The sequence below is a fragment of the Vicia villosa genome, linkage group LG4 (genome assembly GCF_029867415.1).
Source record: "Vicia villosa cultivar HV-30 ecotype Madison, WI linkage group LG4, Vvil1.0, whole genome shotgun sequence".
Lineage (NCBI taxonomy): Eukaryota > Viridiplantae > Streptophyta > Magnoliopsida > Fabales > Fabaceae > Vicia > Vicia villosa.
The window spans coordinates 193,576,300-193,598,199 of record NC_081183.1 but is presented as its reverse complement, the minus strand read 5'-3'; the positions used below and the strand labels follow the sequence as shown (position 1 = coordinate 193,598,199).

The 21,900-nt window shown below is 34.4% G+C and overlaps 2 protein-coding genes across 15 annotated transcripts in view; one reads left to right on the top strand and one right to left on the bottom strand.

The window, feature by feature from the left end:
• The window catches only part of LOC131596571 (type IV inositol polyphosphate 5-phosphatase 11), a 36,078-nt gene extending 23,517 nt beyond the window's left edge, over positions 1-12,561 (bottom strand). The window contains exons 1-7 of the mRNA XM_058869268.1: positions 12,263-12,561; positions 11,977-12,133; positions 11,530-11,660; positions 11,335-11,411; positions 11,120-11,245; positions 10,829-11,016; positions 10,595-10,732 (exon numbers count right to left, since the gene is read on the bottom strand). Coding sequence (XP_058725251.1) covers positions 10,595-10,732; positions 10,829-11,016; positions 11,120-11,245; positions 11,335-11,411; positions 11,530-11,660; positions 11,977-12,133; positions 12,263-12,288 — 843 coding nt within the window. The 5' untranslated portion in view covers positions 12,289-12,561. The remainder of the gene's footprint in view (positions 1-10,594; positions 10,733-10,828; positions 11,017-11,119; positions 11,246-11,334; positions 11,412-11,529; positions 11,661-11,976; positions 12,134-12,262) is intronic.
• Positions 12,562-14,666: 2,105 nt separating this feature from the next.
• Positions 14,667-21,322, top strand: LOC131596570 (F-box/FBD/LRR-repeat protein At1g13570-like). 14 transcript variants are annotated; one of them, XM_058869261.1, is made up of 8 exons: positions 14,809-14,958; positions 16,162-17,004; positions 17,163-17,318; positions 17,920-19,365; positions 19,758-19,801; positions 19,984-20,047; positions 20,168-20,256; positions 20,977-21,322. In XM_058869261.1, the coding sequence occupies exons 1-4, from the start codon at positions 14,956-14,958 to the stop codon at positions 18,187-18,189; spliced, it is 1,272 nt and encodes a 423-aa protein (XP_058725244.1). In that variant the 5' UTR covers positions 14,809-14,955; the 3' UTR covers positions 18,190-19,365; positions 19,758-19,801; positions 19,984-20,047; positions 20,168-20,256; positions 20,977-21,322. The 14 variants fall into 14 exon arrangements, with proteins under 14 accessions (XP_058725239.1, XP_058725238.1, XP_058725244.1 ...); XM_058869263.1 differs by having other exon boundaries at positions 20,939-21,322; XM_058869256.1 differs by adding an exon at positions 14,667-14,720 and having other exon boundaries at positions 14,911-14,958; positions 19,984-21,322.
• The last annotated feature ends 578 nt before the right edge of the window (positions 21,323-21,900 follow it).

Sequence of the window (21,900 nt, the reverse complement as noted above, 5' to 3'; positions counted from 1 at the left end):
CTTCACCGGATCTAAAGCACATCGCACGCCTTCGTCGATCCTCCAACAAATTTATCCGAGCGGACTGCGATTGGTCACAACCTGTTCATCGATCTGAAACCGTTCATCTGCAACACAACAATCCTAAGAAACATACAAACGATGTTTTCTATTAACCAAGCAACTCTCACCAAAACCATGGCTCTTATTGTAACAACCTTACCTCAACTCATCGTCAAATCGCATCCTCCTACACGGCAAGAACATCAACATCGCAGAAGAAACATCCATTGCCGCAGCAGTGTTCTTCACGCGACTACCACCGCACATCAAACCGAGCCCCACACGGAGCCGCCGCCATATTTGTCGGTAGATCTGTCTTCCAAATTTTTGTTTACATTTGATGATTGGCTACTTGTTGTTGTTTGCCTTGTAGTTATCACAAACACGCAGGAGAGGAAGAGGATCTACTGAAGGAAATCAAAATAGCTTGGCTTCAATTTCAAGAGAATGGCTTCGCATTTTACTCACGGCTTCTTTCTTTGAAAATGGAATGAAGGATAACGATACAGCCAACGTTTTGAAGAAGGAGAAAATTGAATACTCAGCTACTATTCAATTTTTCAGCCACGTGATATTTCTAGAGTTTTGTGGTTAGTACTTTCTATCTCACTTTTTTCTTTTTATTTATAATAATAATGACATTCATTGAGATTAGTTTTATTTGGTTAATTTCTTTAGTTAATGGTTTTGCTTTATTTCAATTATGAAACGTAAAAAACACTAAAAAATGTAAAAATTTGTTTAAGTCAATTTGTAAATATGGTTTTGTCTTCCTTCTCAAATTAAATATTCTTATACACTTGTAAATAAATGTGTTAATAAATTCATAACCTTGTATATTAACTTATTTATTTTTTTTCTCAAATCAAATTAATTTTCACAAATAATATACGATGGGTGAGTTTCGACTTCACCGCATCTTCGAATTGGTATTCTTGATATCACACCAATCAAATATTCTTCGATTGATTACGGTGATTAGCGACTAATTAATCTGTTTTAGCTAATTTAGGTGATCATTTAGGTGGATCAAAGTATTAGGGTTCGCCCAATCCCATTGCCCATTTATTGATTTTATTAATCCTCAATTGATTCTCTCCTCAACCCGACTAAAGCTATTAATCGCATTAGACGAGAGATAAAAATAACAAAACATTAACATTAATTCTCTTCTCGACCCGACTAAATCTATTAGTCGCATTAGGCAAGAGATAAAAAATACATAAAATTAAAATACACTTTAATTTGCTGCCCGCGACGATCAATCTATCGATCTGAGTAACCAGCAATGCCCCATAATCTGTTAGCTATACTGACCAAATCTATTGGTCATCGCATCTAACGGTGCCATATCAAATCAGGGTTGTACGCCCAAATTTCAAAACACACTGAACCACGACACTACGGATTTTTATCCTTTTCAATCAGGCAATTCAAAATGCCTTTCAAATCAAATTCAAAACTACGATAGGCCATTCAAAAAGCCTTCAAACCTCCATAATCAATTCTAAGGCGTACAACCTTGTGCCCGAACTACGTTGACTCTGATTCTCCATAAGGAGATACGTAGGCACTTGGTAACAAGGCGAGTCCCCCTCCCTAAAATCTCAATTTTTCCCCTATTCAATTCCTTAGCTATTAACCTTAACTGTTAGCTGATCAGTGGTTTTTACACGTTTATTTACTGTTGATTTTAGTCGTCTTTGCTTTATTTTATCAAGTGTTTTACTTCATTCTTCTACATTTTATGCTTTGGTTGTGTATTTTACTGTTTGCAGGCTCAAAGGAATAAATCGAGACAAATCAATGCGAAAAAGTACAAAAAGGGGAGTTTCGAAGGAAGTGAAAAATCAAGCGACATTAGGTCTGACACGACCACCTGTGTCACCTGAAACTGGCAGTGTTAGGATGAAGCGTGGCCAAGAAAATGCAAAAGAGATGAAATTCACGGGGCTGACACGGCTCGTGTTAGCAAGTGTGAGATCTAGAAATTTTCAGCATGTTTCTCATCGTGACAGGCGTGTAGTATTTTGATCATAACTGGAGTTTCGTAACTCGGAATGACGCGGTTCCGGTGGCAAAATTTTGCTAACGAAAAGGGCTACAACTTTCATGAAGAACGCAAATCCAAATTCTGAAGTTAAGGACCAACACGGCCCGTGTTACCTAACACGGCCACCCGTGTTAGCAGTGCTGAGTGTGATTTTGAAAAATTAAGTCCAGGAGGCCAACACGGCCACCCGTGTTGCCTGACACGGCCAGTGTTGGCTAAAACGCTGATTTTGCTGATTTTTGTGATTTTTTATTAAGTGTTGACCCAAGGGGCATTTTGGGTACTTCCAACCAACCTAAGTGAGTCTGCACTATTTAGAAGAGTTTTAACGATGAATTAGAGGACTTTTTGGCTAGGAGAAGACACGATTGAAGATTGGAGAAAACAAGGGTTTGGGAGAGAAGAAGGTCTTCATGAACGGAAGCGATTGAAGATCAACTTTCATCTCAATTCTTGTAATGTATCTATTTTATAATTTGTTTTCTTTGAACAATATGAGTAACTAAACCCTAATGCTAGGGGGTGTCCCTGATTTGACTCTGTAATGATTTTGAATTCCTGAGTTCATCAATAGATTTGTTTTCTTATTTAATTTAATTGTACAAGGTTTTTATGCTTTCTTTGTCGGACCAACAAGATTGATTTACGGTTAACAACCAGCTGGACAGCGGTTGTTAAGGTTTTTGTACGATTAGACTATAGTAGATATCACCTAGGACTAGGGATACCCTATAGTTACCGGTTAACTCTTGATAACATAAAGGCTTGATTTCATCATAATTCTCTAAGGACTTAGGATTTAGGATGAATGTTCAAAGGTTTTCCCACTAAGGAATTAGGGGAAAATAATCTAAAGGGGCGGTAATTAAAGGTTATGAACTTGTTGAAGAGATCTAAATCCAAGGTTATCACAGGAACAATCACACACTATACCCCTAGCATAATACTCATATTTGTCAAAAAGCCAATTTACTTTTCTGCTATTTTAATTATTGTTTAGTCACAATTTGTAAACACAACCCCAACATTAGTTTTTGTTTGATTGAACTACAATTTGAACTCGATATTACTACGCAGTCCTTGAGATCGACATTCGGGGAATTTCCCTATTATTACTACAGAGGCAAAATAGTACACTTGCTATTTTTCCGATCAAGTTTTTGGCGCCGTTGCCGGGGACTGCCAAAATATAGAGTTTTAATTTTAGTTCAATTGAAATTTTGTTCTCGTCAACTAAAATTTTGTTTTTGTTTTTGTTTATTTGAATTTCTTTTTATCATAAAAAAAATAAAAAAAATAAAGTTATATTATTTTTGCTTCATGAATTCTTCTATACTTTGCTACTAACAAATTGTCTGAGTTTTGTAGCTATGTATTGTTTTGATACATTGCCACCTGTATCTCCTGCATGTTGGTCGCCTGATTCAGGAGTCACCTTGGAAGAGGCGACTAAAATTTTTAAAGCATATAAGAGAGAAGTAAGAATCCTTATGAATGAATGTAAGGAAGCTAACTTTTATCCAGATAGGTTTATTTGGAGAAAGTTAGACTTGGAAGAAGAGTATGTGGAACCAGAAGAAAAATGCATAACATCAGATGAAGAGGATGCAGTAAGAATAGAAGAATTCGAGGTAAAAAAGAAATATGGGGAAGAAGAAATAAGGAAACTTGAAGATGGTCGAGTTTTGGATGAAACCACAAATTTAACAATTTGTGAAGATGTGGTTATCCAACAAGAAAATCTTCAACAAAAGAGTATCCCTAAGAACTATTTTTACAACAAGGCAGATGAAAGACAAGAAATTGACAAAGTATTGGAAGACATTTATGCCTTGTTCAATAAAATCAAGCTAAAATTGATTTGGCAGCAACATCATCAATACTTTAAGTTCATGGGATTGCTACCAAACAAAAGAAAGAAAAAAGATGATGTGTTCTTTGTGTCATATATGCCACCCTAACAAGGGGAATGGATCGTCGAGCCATGCGACGTTAAACGAAGCGCTTCGTGGGAGGCAACCCATGCTTTTAACAACTTATTTTTCGTTTTGTGTTTGCTTGTTTTTTGTTTCAGGAAATAAAAGGGGGACTTTCTGGTGAATGCTAGGAAGCTGCAGTTAGAGTTGTACTACCCTCTGTGAGTCACCCCTCTCGGGCTTGTTCTTAAACATTGCGGACAATGTTTAGTTCAAGTTTGGGGGAGGATTTACTCTTGCATTTTTCTTTTATGTTGTTATTATGATGTGTAAACCCATACATTGAATTCTTCCCAAATTTGACCGAAATTTTTATTGTTCATAAGAGCTTCTGATCTAAATAGCAATCGGGAATAGTATATAGAGATGAAGGGATGGTTGGTTGAGCGCAGGAAGTTCGGAATAATGTGATAGAAAGGGGGTTTGTTTGAACACCCTTGGTTCCCTAAAAAGTGAGACGAGTCTAACGTGTAGATTTGTACCATAGTGCTTGAATCTTGAGAAGTACTCCTTGAGTAGTTTATTTTGACAGTCTGGCATAATTCAGATTCACATACATGTATGATTGGTTGAGAAACAAATAAAGTTGGCACCAGATGATGAAAAGGCGGTAAAAGGCAACCGGCTCGCTAAGTTGGGTAACCCTCACCCGGTTATTCAGCCCAAAGGAGGTTGATCCCCAAACGTCGTCCAAATAAGGACAATATATAACTCCAAAGTTTGAAAATTTCATCGGTAAATAAAAGTAGCAAATGCTGCTCATTTGGTGCCGGAAAAAAAAATGAATTCTTGACTAGTCTTGTGTATGTGATGATCATCATAAATTCCCATTGCCTTAATTTGATTGTCCTAATGAAAAAGGAGGAAAATCGGAAAGAGACTTAAGTACAAAGCATAGTTAGAGAGGTATCCTAAAGGGGAGCTCAGGGTTTAAATGTTCTTGCAGAAACTCTTCGCGTCATGTGAATGCCGGACTAACAGTCTCTTGATCAAAAGGAACAGAAATCTCACGTATGAGTACCGGTATGCTGTGATGTTCATTTTCTCTTGTAATTGTCGCTTGAGGTCAAGCAACGGTTTAAGTTTGGGGGAGTTTGATCAGTGGTTTTTACACGTTTATTTACTGTTGATTTTAGTCGTCTTTGCTTTATTTTATCAAGTGTTTTACTTCATTCTTCTACATTTTATGCTTTGGTTGTGTATTTTACTGTTTGCAGGCTCAAAGGAATAAATCGAGACAAATCAATGCGAAAAAGTACAAAAAGGGGAGTTTCGAAGGAAGTGAAAAATCAAGCGACATTAGGTCTGACACGACCACCTGTGTCACCTGAAACTGGCAGTGTTAGGATGAAGCGTGGCCAAGAAAATGCAAAAGAGATGAAATTCACGGGGCTGACACGGCTCGTGTTAGCAAGTGTGAGATCTAGAAATTTTCAGCATGTTTCTCATCGTGACAGGCGTGTAGTATTTTGATCATAACTGGAGTTTCGTAACTCGGAATGACGCGGTTCCGGTGGCAAAATTTTGCTAACGAAAAGGGCTACAACTTTCATGAAGAACGCAAATCCAAATTCTGAAGTTAAGGACCAACACGGCCCGTGTTACCTAACACGGCCACCCGTGTTAGCAGTGCTGAGTGTGATTTTGAAAAATTAAGTCCAGGAGGCCAACACGGCCACCCGTGTTGCCTGACACGGCCAGTGTTGGCTAAAACGCTGATTTTGCTGATTTTTGTGATTTTTTATTAAGTGTTGACCCAAGGGGCATTTTGGGTACTTCCAACCAACCTAAGTGAGTCTGCACTATTTAGAAGAGTTTTAACGATGAATTAGAGGACTTTTTGGCTAGGAGAAGACACGATTGAAGATTGGAGAAAACAAGGGTTTGGGAGAGAAGAAGGTCTTCATGAACGGAAGCGATTGAAGATCAACTTTCATCTCAATTCTTGTAATGTATCTATTTTATAATTTGTTTTCTTTGAACAATATGAGTAACTAAACCCTAATGCTAGGGGGTGTCCCTGATTTGACTCTGTAATGATTTTGAATTCCTGAGTTCATCAATAGATTTGTTTTCTTATTTAATTTAATTGTACAAGGTTTTTATGCTTTCTTTGTCGGACCAACAAGATTGATTTACGGTTAACAACCAGCTGGACAGCGGTTGTTAAGGTTTTTGTACGATTAGACTATAGTAGATATCACCTAGGACTAGGGATACCCTATAGTTACCGGTTAACTCTTGATAACATAAAGGCTTGATTTCATCATAATTCTCTAAGGACTTAGGATTTAGGATGAATGTTCAAAGGTTTTCCCACTAAGGAATTAGGGGAAAATAATCTAAAGGGGCGGTAATTAAAGGTTATGAACTTGTTGAAGAGATCTAAATCCAAGGTTATCACAGGAACAATCACACACTATACCCCTAGCATAATACTCATATTTGTCAAAAAGCCAATTTACTTTTCTGCTATTTTAATTATTGTTTAGTCACAATTTGTAAACACAACCCCAACATTAGTTTTTGTTTGATTGAACTACAATTTGAACTCGATATTACTACGCAGTCCTTGAGATCGACATTCGGGGAATTTCCCTATTATTACTACAGAGGCAAAATAGTACACTTGCTATTTTTCCGATCATTAGCCATAAAACTTGACCCTTAGATTCAAAGCCAATAGGAAAGGGTTGAGGGTGCCTAATACCTTCCCTCAACCTGATTATAATAACTTACCCCGAATCTCTTAACTGCGTAGGGTTTCCTATTCGCCCTTCAGAATAGGTGGCGACTCTAAAAGCTATAATTTTTAGGGCAGGTTGCTACACATGAATGATGAGATGAAATCTCTTCATGATAATCATACTTGGGAACTGATCAAGAAACCTGCTGGGGCAAGGTTAGTCAGCTGTAAATGGATTTTCAAAGTTAAGTAAGGAATTGAAGGAGTGACATCGAAAAGATACAAGGCAAGGTTAGTTGCAAGGGGTTTCACTCAGAAAGAAGGTGTCGACTTTAATGATGTGTTTTCTCCTGTTGTGAAGCATAGGTTCATTCGAATGTTGCTTGCCATGGTGGCACAGTTCGATCTTGAACTGGAACAGATGGATGTGAAGACTGCGTTCTTGTATGGTGATCTAGATGAAACGATCCTGATGAGGCAACCTGAAGGGTATGTCGAAAAGGGGAAGGAAGATTATGTGTGCAAGTTAAAGAGATCTTTGTATGGGCTGAAACAATCTCCTCGACAGTGGAATAGGAGATTCGACAAGTTCATGGCACGCATAAGTTTCATTAGAAGTCAGTTCGACCACTGCGTTTACTTTAGATTTCGACCTGGTAATTCATTTGTTATTTTGTTGCTTTATGTGGATGATATTCTCATAGCAAGCAACAGTGTTGAAGATGTGATGAGGGTGAAGGCTGAACTCAATAAGGAGTTCGATATGAAGGATCTGGGAGCTGCTTCCAGGATTCTTGGAATTGACATTCGGAGAGATAGAAAGAAGTCGAATATATGCTTATCTCAAGAGGCATATCTACGGAAGATTCTTGAAAAGTTTGGTATGTCGAATTCGAAGCCAGTTGTGACTCCAACAAACCCTCAATTCAAGCTGAGTATTGATTAGTGTCCCAGTACTGATGTCGAAAGAGCCTATATGAATAGCATCCTATATGCTAATATAGTCGGTTCTTTGATGTATGCTATGGTCTGTACTAGACCCGACATAGTATACGCAGTAAGTCTTGTAAGCAGGTACATGGCGAATCCTAGAAAGGCTCATTGGCAAGCATTGAAGTGGATTTTAAGGTACATAAATGGATCTCTGAACAGAGTCTTAATTTATGGTGGAGCCTTGGGTGAAGATAGTAAAGCAGCAATTGAAGGATATGTCGACTCTGATTATGCAGGTTGTATGGATTCTAGAAAGTCTATTTCTGGATATGTTTTCACTATGTTTGGTACAACAATTAGTTGGAAAGCAACTCTTCAGAAGGTTGTTGCTCTATCAACCACTGAAGCGGGGTATATTGCTCTCACTGAAGCTGTGAAAGAAGCATTGTGGCTTGAAGGTTTTGCAAAGGAGCTGAAACTTCAAGGTCAAGGTATCACTGTTAAATGTGATAGTCAAAGTGCAATACACCTGTCGAAGAATTCAGCCTATCATGAGCGAACTAAGCACATTGATGTGAGGTTGCATTTCGTCAGAGGAGTAATCGAGCGTGGAGAAGTCCAAGTGCTGAAGGTTTCGACTGAAGACAATGCTGCTGATATGATCACCAAGACATTGCCGAGTTGCAAGTTTTTCCACTGTATGCAGTTGATAAAGCTGCATGAAGAAAGCTAGTTTGTTCCCTTGATGTTGTAGAGTTAGATCCAAGGTGGAGATTTGTGAGATATTGGATCGAACTCTAGTATAGCCGAAGGGTAGCTTCTTGGTTCGACAGTTCGACAGAGTTAAGCATGAAGTCGAAGGTTGTTCACATGCTGGTGTCGAAGTGTGCATGCTGTAGTCGAAGATGGGTCTAGCATGCAGATGTCGAAGATGCTAGGGTGGTTAGCATGTTAAATTAGGTTTTAGTGTTTAAACCCTAATTTGTTAAGTTAACTTGTGTATTAAGTTGGCTTGTGTAATGGGCCTTGCTGAAAAAGCCCATTAGTTAGTATGGTAGGTGTTATTATAAATAGCATACTAGTATCTCATCATTGCTAAGCTGCAAATCCTGATTTAGGGTGAGAGAGGTTATTTGTTATTCTTGTAAACTTGTAATCTTGTTTTAAGAGAAAGTGAAAGAATAGCAGTTATAACCAATTCTTGTGTTCTTCTTCTCCTCTCTAATTCCCTATTATACTTTGTTATTGGTATTGTTTTTCACAACAATATAGAAACCAAATTTTGGGGTTGCATAATCTATAATGCCATTGACATTATCAACTATGAGGCTTAATTAGCCCATTGATTATTTTCAAATTTACACCACGTATTTTCCTATAAATAGAAAGTTCATCTATCATTTAAAATCATCAAGAAAACAAGTTTTTGTCCCTTTTACTCTCTCCCCAATATTTTTCTATAAAATCTCTATTTTATGACTTTAGTTTTGTCTTAGTTCTTTGAGAGTGAATTTGTGCTTTGTAAGGATCAATGTTTCTGGTGTGGGACAAATTTGTAAATTTCTCAAGAGTATATTGTCTCTTGTAGAATATTTTCCTTGTGAGAAAGTGTTGTTTTGTTGTGAACTAAACCATTACAAGCTCTTTGTCTAGTTGTGAGCTAAATCATTGAAAGCTTTTGTTTGGTTGGGGAGGTCTTCGGAGTTAAAACCATCAGTAGATTCATGAGCTTAATCATCTGTTAAAAGCTCTCTCTTGGTTTGTGATTTTAACTTGTACTAAAATTTTTCAATTGGTTGAGGAGGTCTCCGTACTTAAAACTCTATTATTGATTGAAAGTTAGCCATTGAAAAACTTTAATCTTTGTAAAAGGAGGTTCGTAGGCATACTCTGTTAAAAGCTCTCAAGATAGTGGAAACTCTCAGGAAGAATTATTGTGGAGAGGAATAAGTCCCTTCATTAAGACAAAACCTCTATAATTTTAGTATTTTATCTTATCCCTCAAGTCTTTACTTTCTAGTAAGTTATTCCTGCTGCCAAATATTTTTCTTATTTCCATCGCCTTCTCCTCCATCTGTTTTACAAATGATTTTTATGTTTTGTTTTTTAAAAAAAAATTGTTTTAAAAATAGATTTTTCACTCTAAGACAATCCATTCTTCTTTTGTGTTTGGAGTCTCATATCCAACGCATTATAACTATAAACATGCTTCTTTGCCAACATTCATAATCTCGAAAAACCAAAACCCCGTCTTCTTTACCCGAAAGATCCTAAAGCCCCAAAACTCCCAATTTCTCAAAAAAATTTAAGACAATAAGGAAAAGAACATCCCAAGAAATGTCTACCTAAGCCAAAACATCTACAAGTACCATTAGAATTAGAGGTATCACTCATGCAAATTCTTATGACTTTATTTTTACTAATGATGAACATAGAGAGAAATAAGATGTATTGTGTAAGACAAGAATCAGGCCTACTATGTATGTAGACGAGACTTGCATGAACATCCTAAGAAGAGATGATTATATAAGTTAGATGTTTAATCATATATGATTAAATTAATTTTGTCGCAGAAGTGTAGCTTTTTTCTAGAAGCACCTTAAAATTTTTTAGCACCTTTAGAGTTGAAACCACATACAAGGAAGGAAAATTTGTAGGTAAAAATGTCTTGTTCCATCTGCTTAATAATACTACGATCTTCAAATGGCAGAGTTCTATGTTATTTTTGAGTGAATTATATACACTATCTTTGAAACCAATTATATAGAACTTGACTTTAAACTGTTATAAAGAATAATTTCTACTTGTATTATACTTTGTCAAAAAAAAAATTTCTTTGCCCCATAAGCTAGTGATAAAAGTATTGGACACTTCTTTGAATGAGGGAAAAACGTTTGTACTTACCTTGTAACTTGTGTCATAATTGCTACTTCCTTTATTATACTTATATGTTGGCTTGAATGTCAATGTCCCCTCACAAAATCCATTGAAAATTTGTCCTTCTCCAGCTTGTTGCAAGAGTTGATCATTACCATGCAGCTCCTAAAACAAAACAAAGTAATGAATTATGTATATTTTGAATTCACAATTAAGCTGCAAATTCACTCAAGTTCAACACATGAATGATGATTTAATTACATAGTGAAGGTCTTTGTCTATCAGGTTCCTAGCCGGATGCGTATCGATCCCTTGAAGCCTATAGTTAAGATCTCCTAACCAAATTGTGACATGAGATGGTCTAGAATATGGATTCCAATTCTTAGAGAAGAGAGTGTGTGATATATGCCTGCATTCAGCATTTCTTTCTTCCACATTGTAACCATGAGCTGCAAAAATTATTCATCGAATATTCTACATAAGCAAATTCAAAGTTAAACATGATACTGAATAGCGAGACCAAAACTGAAAGATCTTTATGTACGTAGTTACCGGAGAGGTGACAGGAGATGAACACTAAACGTATTCCTTTGTAGTTAATACGAATTGCTACAGCGCCTTTCTTTCTTCCGATTATTCCTCCACACCCCCCAATAGATTGTTTGTCCACCTTCAATTCTACAAGCAATTAAAATTAATCATGCCGATTAGCATACATTAATAATTATAAGTATAAAATTAATCATAATTTGGCATAAAATGGTTACCTTGAATGAATGATTGTGCATTCTTTGGTCCAAACAAGAACAACTGCAAAGATTGCATTGTAGCTTTACCTATCAGGCTTCATGTCCAAAAGAAGAAAAAGTAAAAAGTAGAAAATTTCCATAAGTTTATAACATAAACATGGTTGCACTTGCACTAGCATCATATATATGACAAAATATTTGGCAATATCATACGTGTGAGTTTCATCCAAAGCTGTTGAAAGAATAGTTGCAACTTTGTTTCCGGGAGCCTCTTGCAAGCCAACAGCAAGAAGATCGAAATCGTGGTTTCCACCAACCATCTCAGCTAAATCTTCAAAGGAAACCTGATACACACCAAATTTATAGAGATACATGAACATGTGATAAGTGCATTAAAACTAAAATTATATTTGTTTTTTTTCCTCGTGTTTTTGTCGGATTAACATCAATCATATCACTGTCTCAATCATTTTTAGTGTTTTAGGATGTCAGGATGCGAGACTCTTAACAGTTTCTTTACACCGGATAATACTGTTGAGCCTGGTGCGTGAATATAAATAATGGTGACCTTATAGCAGAAACCTAATATCAAGTGCTCCAAAGGATTTGAACCGACGTGTCCATGATAAAATATATATTAAAAGAAATACATGTATGCACCTGGCCGTTCATATTCCATGTGACTATCGAGATGCATAGATTTGAAGTCGTGAAGTTACATGCTTTATCTACACCAACAGTTCTTATTCCAATATGAGAGTGCGAAGTTTGATGATGAACAAAACCCGTTGGCCTTCTCTTCGACCTTAATTTTCTTCTGCAAATTTTGCACATATATACATATAAAATTTTTTGGGAACATATATAGATAGGTGAGTGTGAGAATTGACTATTAATCCATGGAGGCATATAGAAATTTAAAGTTAATTTGATTGATCATACATACCTTTTGCAAATTAGTTGGTTCCCCATTATGTTATGATGAAACAATAACTTCCAAACGAGAGTGCATAAAAAATGAATTTGAGTAAAATAATTGACTTAGGAGTTTGAACCTGTATTTATTATGCATTGCATCACTTTTCAAAATAAAGATATATATTGAAGTTCTCTAGAGATTTTGACTTTGGAATAATATTCTAGAGATTTTGAATTCAATGGTTAAAAATTTCTGAACAAGTTATGGATGTTTTATTTTTCTGGTGAGTTAGGTTGGATTTGGTTGACAATGGAAAGAAAGATAAAACAAAATTGAAAATGCCATACAATTTACGTACAAGCAACTTTGTCTGTGGGTGGAAATCTTAAGAGTCTAAATAACACGCTGAGGAATGTCTATTTCAACTAATTATATTCAGATTTGGTTCAAGATAATCAAAGTCATTATTATCTATTACTTATTTTTCTTAAGACTTTTCTAAGTAAAATGATTGTATTAAAATAGAGTAAGGAGTATTCCAACTCGTAATAAAGAGTATTAAATATATAGTTTAAGAATTGTACCAAAAATGTATATAGTTCAAGAAAATATAATGAGTATTTCAATTGGCTGCATATTGCACTCATAAAATAAGGAAAATGTTGTATAAATAAAAAAGGAAAATGATGTATAAGAGAAAAAAAAAGTTTGTGATCTTCACGTTACATTCAACTTACTAGAAATCAGCTAGGATTATTATCGCAAAAACCTGAGTTCGAATATGCGACAAAGTACTTATTCATTTTTAAAATGCAGAATTCTGACTACTAAACAACTTTTGATAAAAATAAATAAAAAATATTTGGTGTACACCATTAAGGGTTCATATTTATTAGAGAAAGAGGTAGAAAAAAGTTGTGGTATGTATAATAAGTTGAGGGTGTGATAAGAGAAATAAAAAATATGAGGTGTTGAATGAATAAAAGAGAATATAAGAGGTAAATATATTATTGTTCTAAAACGCTCGCGGTCTAGGTGTCTAAAAGGAGGTGTTAAAGCCATTAAAACTAGATTAGCTTTTTATTCATCCTTGTCAGTTTCTCCTTCATTGTTAAGTTCATCCCATGTTATCATGAGACTCTTCCTAATTTTGTTTTTGAAGATGTTTTAAGATAGCTTCCTTTCTTTAAGTTGTCCTTCTGCAACTCTAGACAGCCCAACAATGAAATGATCAGGCTTCTTGCAGTTGCAATATCACTTATGGTCACCTTCCTTGTCTCTGAAGCCATTGTTTCATCATCTGAGTCTTCTTCAAAACCTCCTGCAGAAGGAGCTTCTTTAAATTCCCTGATTGATCAACAAATCTCAAGGCAAGAAACTTGAGCTTCTTTTCAAGTTCATCTCCAATAAGTTTCATATCATGACTTTGAAGAATACTGCTTATCATACTTTCAAGACTTATTGTGTTTAAGTCTTTAGCATCTTGAATGACTGTCACTTTTGATTTGTATGTGACTGGAAGACTCCTAAAAATCTTCTTGACATGATCAGAAGTTGTATAACTCTTGTTCAGAACCTGAAGTCCAAAAACAAGAACTTGAAACTTTGAGAATATGGTTTCAATATTCTCATCTTCCATCATTTTGAGTAGTTCATATTGTTGGACCAAAAGATTTATCTTTGCCTCTTTAACTAGTAGATTTCCTTCATAGGCAACACACAGAGATTTAAGGATGTTCTTAGCAGTTGATTTGTCAATAAGCTTGATGTACTCAGAGTGAGGTGAAATATCTACTGGGATGCCATGCATTCTGTGATGTTTTCTATAGATTTTCTTCTGTGCAGGTGTAAGAGTTTTTTCGTCAGCAACCATTCCTACTCCGTCAACTGGAATAGAAATGACATCTTCAAGAATATCCTACAACTCACCATCAATACATATGATATGAGTATACATCTTACTTTTCCATCATTTAAACTCTATTGATTCTCCACTGAAGGTTGGAGGTTTAGAAATATAATTATTCATTTTAGAAGTACTATAATCGTGACTAACATTATGGAGACCACTACCACCAAATTCACCAGCAGATATGTTTTTCTCTCAAAATCTTTTTCGTACCACTTGTTAAGTGTTAAAGCACAAACTAGGCACTCTGATGCTAACTGAAGATGAGAAAAACACAAGAAGGAAAGGTTGAATTGTGTTTTCTTTTTCTTTTTTTTTTTTAAACTCAAATTCTATACTAAGGCTAAAATTTTAAAAGATATGATTTTATCAAAAATTTCAAAAAAATTTTCAAAATTTTCGATGTAGTTTTAAAATTTCACGCAATACGTTGGGGTGCAAGGTAAATTCTCTTAGTAAATGGGCCTGTATTTTCTTACCAAAAGATTCTATTGGGCCTACTTATATCCAAAGGAAAAGAAGGTTCGGTTCTTCTCTCTTCCCTCAACAGTTTCAGTGTTTGCATTTTCAATCTAGGTATCAACAAAACTTTCAATCCTTATCTTTACACGATCCCAATCTTTTTTCGTTGAATTTTCAATTCGAGTGTTAAATTATTGTAATTCAATTTCAATTTCAGATTATCACTTTCACTGCTTTGAATTTTCTTGATCATTCCATTTCTTCGTCAATATTATGATTTAATCATCTTTTTTGTTTCTTGTAGAAATCGCTTTGATTTTCCTTGCTGGAACTACTCGGTATCTTGAAAATGGTAAATTCTCACTTTCTTATTTGCAATAGAATTGCATTCCATCAGTTTCTGTTTATCAATTCTTTATACTTTTCTCTTAAAGGACCTAAATTGTGATTTTCTTATGGAAGTACATAAAATCATTGTATATTTATGTATCTTTAATTAAAAGATAAGTGCTTTTTGATGAAGTTAAACTATAAGCCGTTTTCATAAGATAAGTGCTTTTTTAAATTCCAGTCTCTGTAACAGATGCGGAGCCCGATATATTAAGTAGTTTACCGTGTCATATAATAGACTTTATGTCAAATTCTCAGTTTCTTATTTGTGATATAAATGCATCCTATGAATTTATGTTTTTCATTTCTTGAAATTTTCCTTTAAAAGGAGCTAAATTGTGATTTTCAAATCGAGCACATGGTTAGGTTAGGTGGGTTTCATATGATTATTGTATTTTTTAAATATCTTTAATTAAAGGATGAGTGCTTTTTGTTGAAGTAAAACACACATACACAAACTAACCTACACTTACTGATTTCTCTTTTAGCTTACAAATTGTTTCCAAAGCTATTATACAACATATAGACCAGACCCTGTTTGAATAAACAACTTTATTACGATCTTATAGCATGCGTAAACTATTTCTATAACAAAAAAATATAAAATCACATTGTTTTTATTTAAGCTATAAGTTGTTTGCATAAGATATTCCAAAGAGTTTATGGACATGTCATAAGTTGTTTTACTAAACTCTTTCAAACGGTCTCTTAAGTGTTTATGCCGGTAGGTAAACTAAAATAAGTCAATTCAAACAGACCCACAGTGTGCATGCAAAATTATGCCATATAGATAAACAATCCTTGTAATTATACCATTTCCTAATTTGAATTCAAAGTTGTAGTTAATTTTGATGTTTTTGTATAATGAAGTTGCATTAGCTTGTGTTTTCATATTTTCTGTCTTAAGTTATAGTAACCTAGCTTGTTTTCTTCCTGGATATTTTGTTTGATTTTATTGTTTTCCGATTCCTGGATTTTTTTTCTGATTCCTGAATCTTTTGTTTGATTTTGCTGTTTTCCAATTCCTGGATCGTTTCTTTGATTTTATTTTTTTTTTATTCCTTAATCTTTTGTTTGATTTTACTGTTTTCCAATTCCTGGATCTTTTTTTCTTTGATTTTATTGTTTTCTGATTCCTGAATCTTTTATTTGATTTTATCTAAAGAGAAGGGAGCAATCCCAGTCTCTTTGTGTAACAGATGTGGAGCCTGATATATTAAGTAGCTTACCGGGTCATATAATAGACCAGATTCTCTCACTTTTGCCTATTAAGGAAGCAATAAAAACAAGTATTCTATCTACCAAATGGAGGTACAAGTGGGCTACACTTCCAAATCTTGTGTTTGATAGTCAATGTTTGTCTGAAGGTTCTGACGACCTTTTAGCTATCAAGAACAAGCTTTCAAGAATTATTGATCATGTACTTTTACTCCATGCTGGGCCAATCAAAAAGTTCAAGCTATCACATCGCGAGCTTGTTGGTGTGACTGATATCGATAGGTGGACTCTTCATCTAGCTAGAAGGCCGGTTAAAGAGTTTGTGCTGGAAATCTGGAAAGGGCAACGTTATAAGATACCTTCGTGTTTATTTTCTTGTCAAGGTTTAGTTCATTTAGAATTATTTAACTGTTGGATTAAACCGCCATCAACATTTAAAGGCTTTAGGAACTTAAAGAGTCTTGATCTGCAACATGTTACATTGGCTCAAGATGCTTTTGAAAACTTGATATCAAGTTGCCCTCTGCTTGAACGATTGACGTTAATGAACTTCGATGGTTTCAGCCATCTTGATATTCATGCCCCAAATCTTCAGTATTTTGACATTGGGGGTAAATTTGAGGATATTAGCTTTAAGAACACTTCTCAATTATCTGTGGTATCCATTGGTCTGTATGTGAACTTCGAAAGTAATCAAAGTAGATTTCATGGATGCTCTAGCAATTTGGTCGAATTTTTAATCCATTTACCTCACATTCAGAGGCTGGAGATTCAAAGCTATTTTTTGAAGGTATATTTATCAGCTCAGCACATTACTTGTTCTATTACTGTTTTTTCCTCTATAGATATAAAATGCACTGCAGTAACATGTATGCAATTCTTGATATGTAAATATTAATAACATTTTACACTGATATAAGCCATTGCTCTGTCTTCTTTCTGTTCCAGTATTTGGCTCTGGGAGTTGTTCCAGGAATGCTTCCCGCCCCTTGCACCGATCTAAGTTTTCTTTCCTTACGCATAAATTTTAATGATTCAAAGGAAATTTCAGCTGCTCTTTGCCTGTTCAGAAGCTCACCTAATCTACGCGAACTAGAAATATTGGTTAGTACTCATTTAATCATGATTTGAGTTTGCTTGCTGATTTGTTGTTTTACACTGTTTTTTGTTTTAGCCTCATTACCTAAAAATAAAAATTGTACCTTGCTACTTCTTTTTTTCCATTTTTGTTTTTGAAGTTGTTATTATATAGAATCATTGAAGCCAATGATGATTAACTGTTATAGCAAGTGCCGTCTGAAAGCAAAATCATTTATATGGTGGTGCCTGATGCATACTTTTCACAATACCAAACTGAGGCTTCATTAAAAAAACAATTCCCCGACGACACTCTTTTGTTTTCAATATTATTATTTGTTGAAATTCATGTGGGTCTCACACTTGTTGATTTATGTGAGTCCGATTTCTTATTTGGTGGACTCTTTCTCAAAGTGCCTCAACCCACTTGAACTTCAACCAGTAATATAATAGTTTTGGAAGAGAGTATTAGAGGCCGTGTTGATAGCACTCCTCGAGTTATTATTCTCCAGAACTAGATTTTTCAAAGTTGTTTTGCTCTAAGTTTTTGTCCTGCGTCGGTCATGTTCTGGATCTAGTCTTTTGAGTTTCTAAGACTTATACGATTGTTTGTTTCGAATGCATGTAGGCACGGCCTGAAGAGCAGTCTGTTGCACATTTTTGGGAAGATGTCTATTTGGATTGGCCAGTCATGCGAGTGCAGCATGTGAGAATAGATGGCATCTGTGGTATCAAACCTGAATTAGACTTCATCCGCCTTCTACTTTTATATTCTCCTCTGCTAGAAAGGTTGGCTGTGAAACCTGCTTTAAACGTCAAACCAGATTTGACTAAAGAACTATTGCGTTTCAGGAGAGCCTCAGGACGAGCTGAAGTTATTTATCTGGACTCTGTATGATGTTTTTTTTTTCTTTATTGAAATCTTAAATGGTCATTTTACCATTTTGTCTCTTAATTAATCATCATCTACTACTACCTGCGCCCATTTTCAAATGGAAAATTGCATTGTTAGTGCCTCCTACTTGTGATATTGAGGGGCTTCACTACCTTGAAAGTATTTGTTTGGTATTGTCCTGCATAAAAAATAATATATGGTTTAGATTTAGATTTTGTCTGATCAATTATGTAAATTATGGATTCACATTTTCCATGGATTTGTAAGCCATTGTTTACACGAGTTGGGCCTTGGCATATTTTCCTTGTTTATCATGGGCCAAAGCCATATATATAGTGGAGTTTGTATTTTACATTTTAAACTTTTTAAATTTCTTTTTTGCACCACTAGGCCAAGAGATGCTCTAATTTTTTTTGGCACCCTTATGCCAAATTTTGGATACTCAAAAATTGTTTCATTTGTAGTATGTGATTAATAAAATTTCTCAATTTTAAACACAAACAAAATAAAAATAATTTTAACTTTTATGATATAATTATCAACAAAAATATTCATATAGTAAATTAAACAAACAAATAAATAGTTTTTTAAAATAATTATTCCGTATGAGATGGGTACACACTAGTTAAATCTACTATCTATCTACTATCTATCATATACTAATCAATTGACCAAACTGTCTATTTTGCCCTTCCCACTCAAAAACATTATACTACAAAAAGGACTTTTTAGTAATTAACAAATTAAGCCTTAACTTTTTCAACTTTTTTGAACTTATGCACCAATTGTCAAACTCTGATTGGTCCAAATCTATCATATACTAATCAATTGACCAAACTGTCTATTTTGCCCTTCCCACTCAAAAACATTATACTACAAAAAGGACTTTTTAGTAATTAACAAATTAAGCCTTAACTTTTTCAACTTTTTTGAACTTATGCACCAATTGTCAAACTCTGATTGGTCCAAATTAAAAAACTTATCTCATCTTTTCCCTTTTCTTTTCCATCGTTGAAACCCATTTCTCTCTCTTCTTCCTCATTTTCCTTCTTTTCATCAACTCTCTCTGTCTTCTCTCTCTTTCCCCTCAAACCCTATGTCTGCCGCCGCCCCTTTCTCTCCTGTATCTACGACTACTACCAACGTAAAAACCATTTTTCGTACGCCTGCTCATTCAAGGTATATCACCACTTTAAATTTGACAAATTCTAACAATTTCTTTACATGTTTTGTGTTTTATTCTGAATAATATTTGTGGGTTGTGTTCTAAGTGTTTATTCAAATGAAATCAGATCAAAGTTTATCTCTTTTTCATATATGTTATTTTCTTTATTTTTCTCATCATAGTGGTTTCGGCGACGATCTACAATGGCTTCTCCTTTTTCTTTTTTGTTTTTCGTTTTGTTTTTGTTTTCCAATGGCTGTTGTTTGGATTTTTTAATTTTGAATTTGACTGGATATGTTTTGTGTGAGGAGTTATTAGGTATGGTAGAAATGATTTTCAGGTCAAATGGTGTTGGTAATTATTTGTAGAACATATTTTGATGCATTTCATGTTTAGTTATTTTCAGATCTGGCAATATATGATACCTCAGAGATGAAACGCATTCGGCTGGTAAGACTTTGTGCTTCTGTACTGATTCACAGCCTCAAGCCATCTTTTTACTTCAATCTCATAATTGTTATCTTCATATGGCATGTTATACTGATCTTGCAAAGCCTGATGCATCACATCAAATTTGTCTTTTTTAAATCAAATTCATTTGACGTTGAACAATTTTCAATGATATGTAACAGGTGCTGTTTGTTTGATAAAACTCGAGACTTCTGTGACTGTTGCAGGGTGTAATGGTGATTCTGGGTATTCAACTGAATGCGGTGTCTGTTGTAAACCTGATTATGTCAATATGGATTGCTGTGGAATTTTGTGTGCATATAGCCCATGCATTCATGGTTAGTTTAATCATCTGTTTTGTTTCAGGTGTCTGCCATGGAAATTACTTTAGCTTGTGGAAATTACTTTAGTCCCCCTATTAAAAAAATGCATGTTTACTTTAGCTGGTGTTTGAGGTAATTTTATACAACTTCAACTAATTCTTGTAATTTCTAATTTATTTCCATTCATTTCTAAACTAAAACTATATCATCTCTTGCTCTAACTTTTGCTTATGTACTTGTGGGAATTAATTAGACTTGGTACTGTAAGAGATAAAGGTGTGGAATTTATTTTGTCATTAGAGGAGCTTCTAATAATTGTGCAGAAAATTAGCTTTCCTTTGGATGCAATAAACAAAGAAATAAGTCAAAATTATGTTGTTTAAACAGAGTTAGCATGAAGAATCTAGAAGTATAAAGAAAAATGCATTTAATTATGATGAATTGTTGAGTTTTGAATGATAAAACCAAGTTATTTAGATGTGTATAATCATATTTTGTTCTTAATTCGACTTTACACATCCAAAAGATACTTGGAAGATGTTTTTGCCCTTAGATAGGGCATTCCTTTTCGGCGCATCTGCCGTGGTGTTGGGAGGACAACCCAAGCTCCGTCATTCCAATGGGCAAGGATGCTGGTCTACGAAGTTTGCTAAATTTATTTTTTATTTGCTTAAGAATGCTAAGAGCAATGGGAGCAATACTAAATTATGTCTTTTATATTTTAAGTTTGATATTGACTTTCATATTGTAGTTTGATATTTTTAACCAACTTTTAATCACATTGTTCTATTAATTTTCTAATTCCAATTAAAAGGTTTGGATGCGGATGTACTCTTTGTTTCTCATATGCAGGTCAATCAAGCTCGAATGCAAAGACGTCGTACTTACAGGGCTCATGGAAGCACTCTTTGTTTCTCATATCCAAATGACATCTATGTCCTCGGGGATGTTGTGTTTGAGAGGGTGTTTAATGTTGTATATTCAGCCTTGCCGGTGTATTTGATTTTGCCAGGTGTTGCTGTATTGTTGCAGTTTCTGGTTTCTTTTTGTTGATTGTTAGCATTTTAAAACAGTTTGTTTGGTTCTTTGACATGTCTTAGGTCTGAGTTTATATATTTTCTGTTGTTTCAAAAAAATGATTCATCCTGTTAGAAGTCATATGGTTATATAAATATATCATAAACCATTTGTTTGTTTATTATATATGGTTATATAAATATATCATACTGTTAGAATGTCAATGCTATTATATTATATATGTGTTATATATGTGATACCAGAACAACTTCATAGCTAAATTATCAATGCTATTAATCAATTACTACTTTAGCTTTTATGATAAGGTTTATTTGGGTACTGTCATGATAATGTATCAAACAAACTGTTTTAATCTGAATGAAAGATTATTATCTCTGTGTAGAAATTTGAGAAGCAGCATCCTTTGTCATAAAAATAAAAGAAGGAATACTATAGTGATAGAAAAAAAAGAAGAGAAATACTACACCACAATTTTACTTTCTTTTTCTTTTTAGATTTCTGATATGTTTCTTTTCAAATCTATTAAATCTTGAATTTTTGTGTAACAAGTATAAATACATTTCAATCAGGTGATAATGTATAAAATTCTGATGTTTTCTTCTCTTTTCAAAATTATTTTAAATATTTTACTTTGTTTATACATTTTCTCATCTATTATGAACTAACAACCTAACACTAAATTGAAATAAATGTTCCTGCATTTTTTGTGTAATTTAGCATTAATCAAAAATATATATT

Coding starts and splice junctions, on each gene's coding strand:
- LOC131596570 (XM_058869256.1), top strand. Junction 17,005..17,162: donor TTCAAAGCTATTTTTTGAAG/GTATATTTATCA, acceptor TTTCTGTTCCAG/TATTTGGCTCTGGGAGTTGT. Junction 17,319..17,919: donor TACGCGAACTAGAAATATTG/GTTAGTACTCAT, acceptor GAATGCATGTAG/GCACGGCCTGAAGAGCAGTC.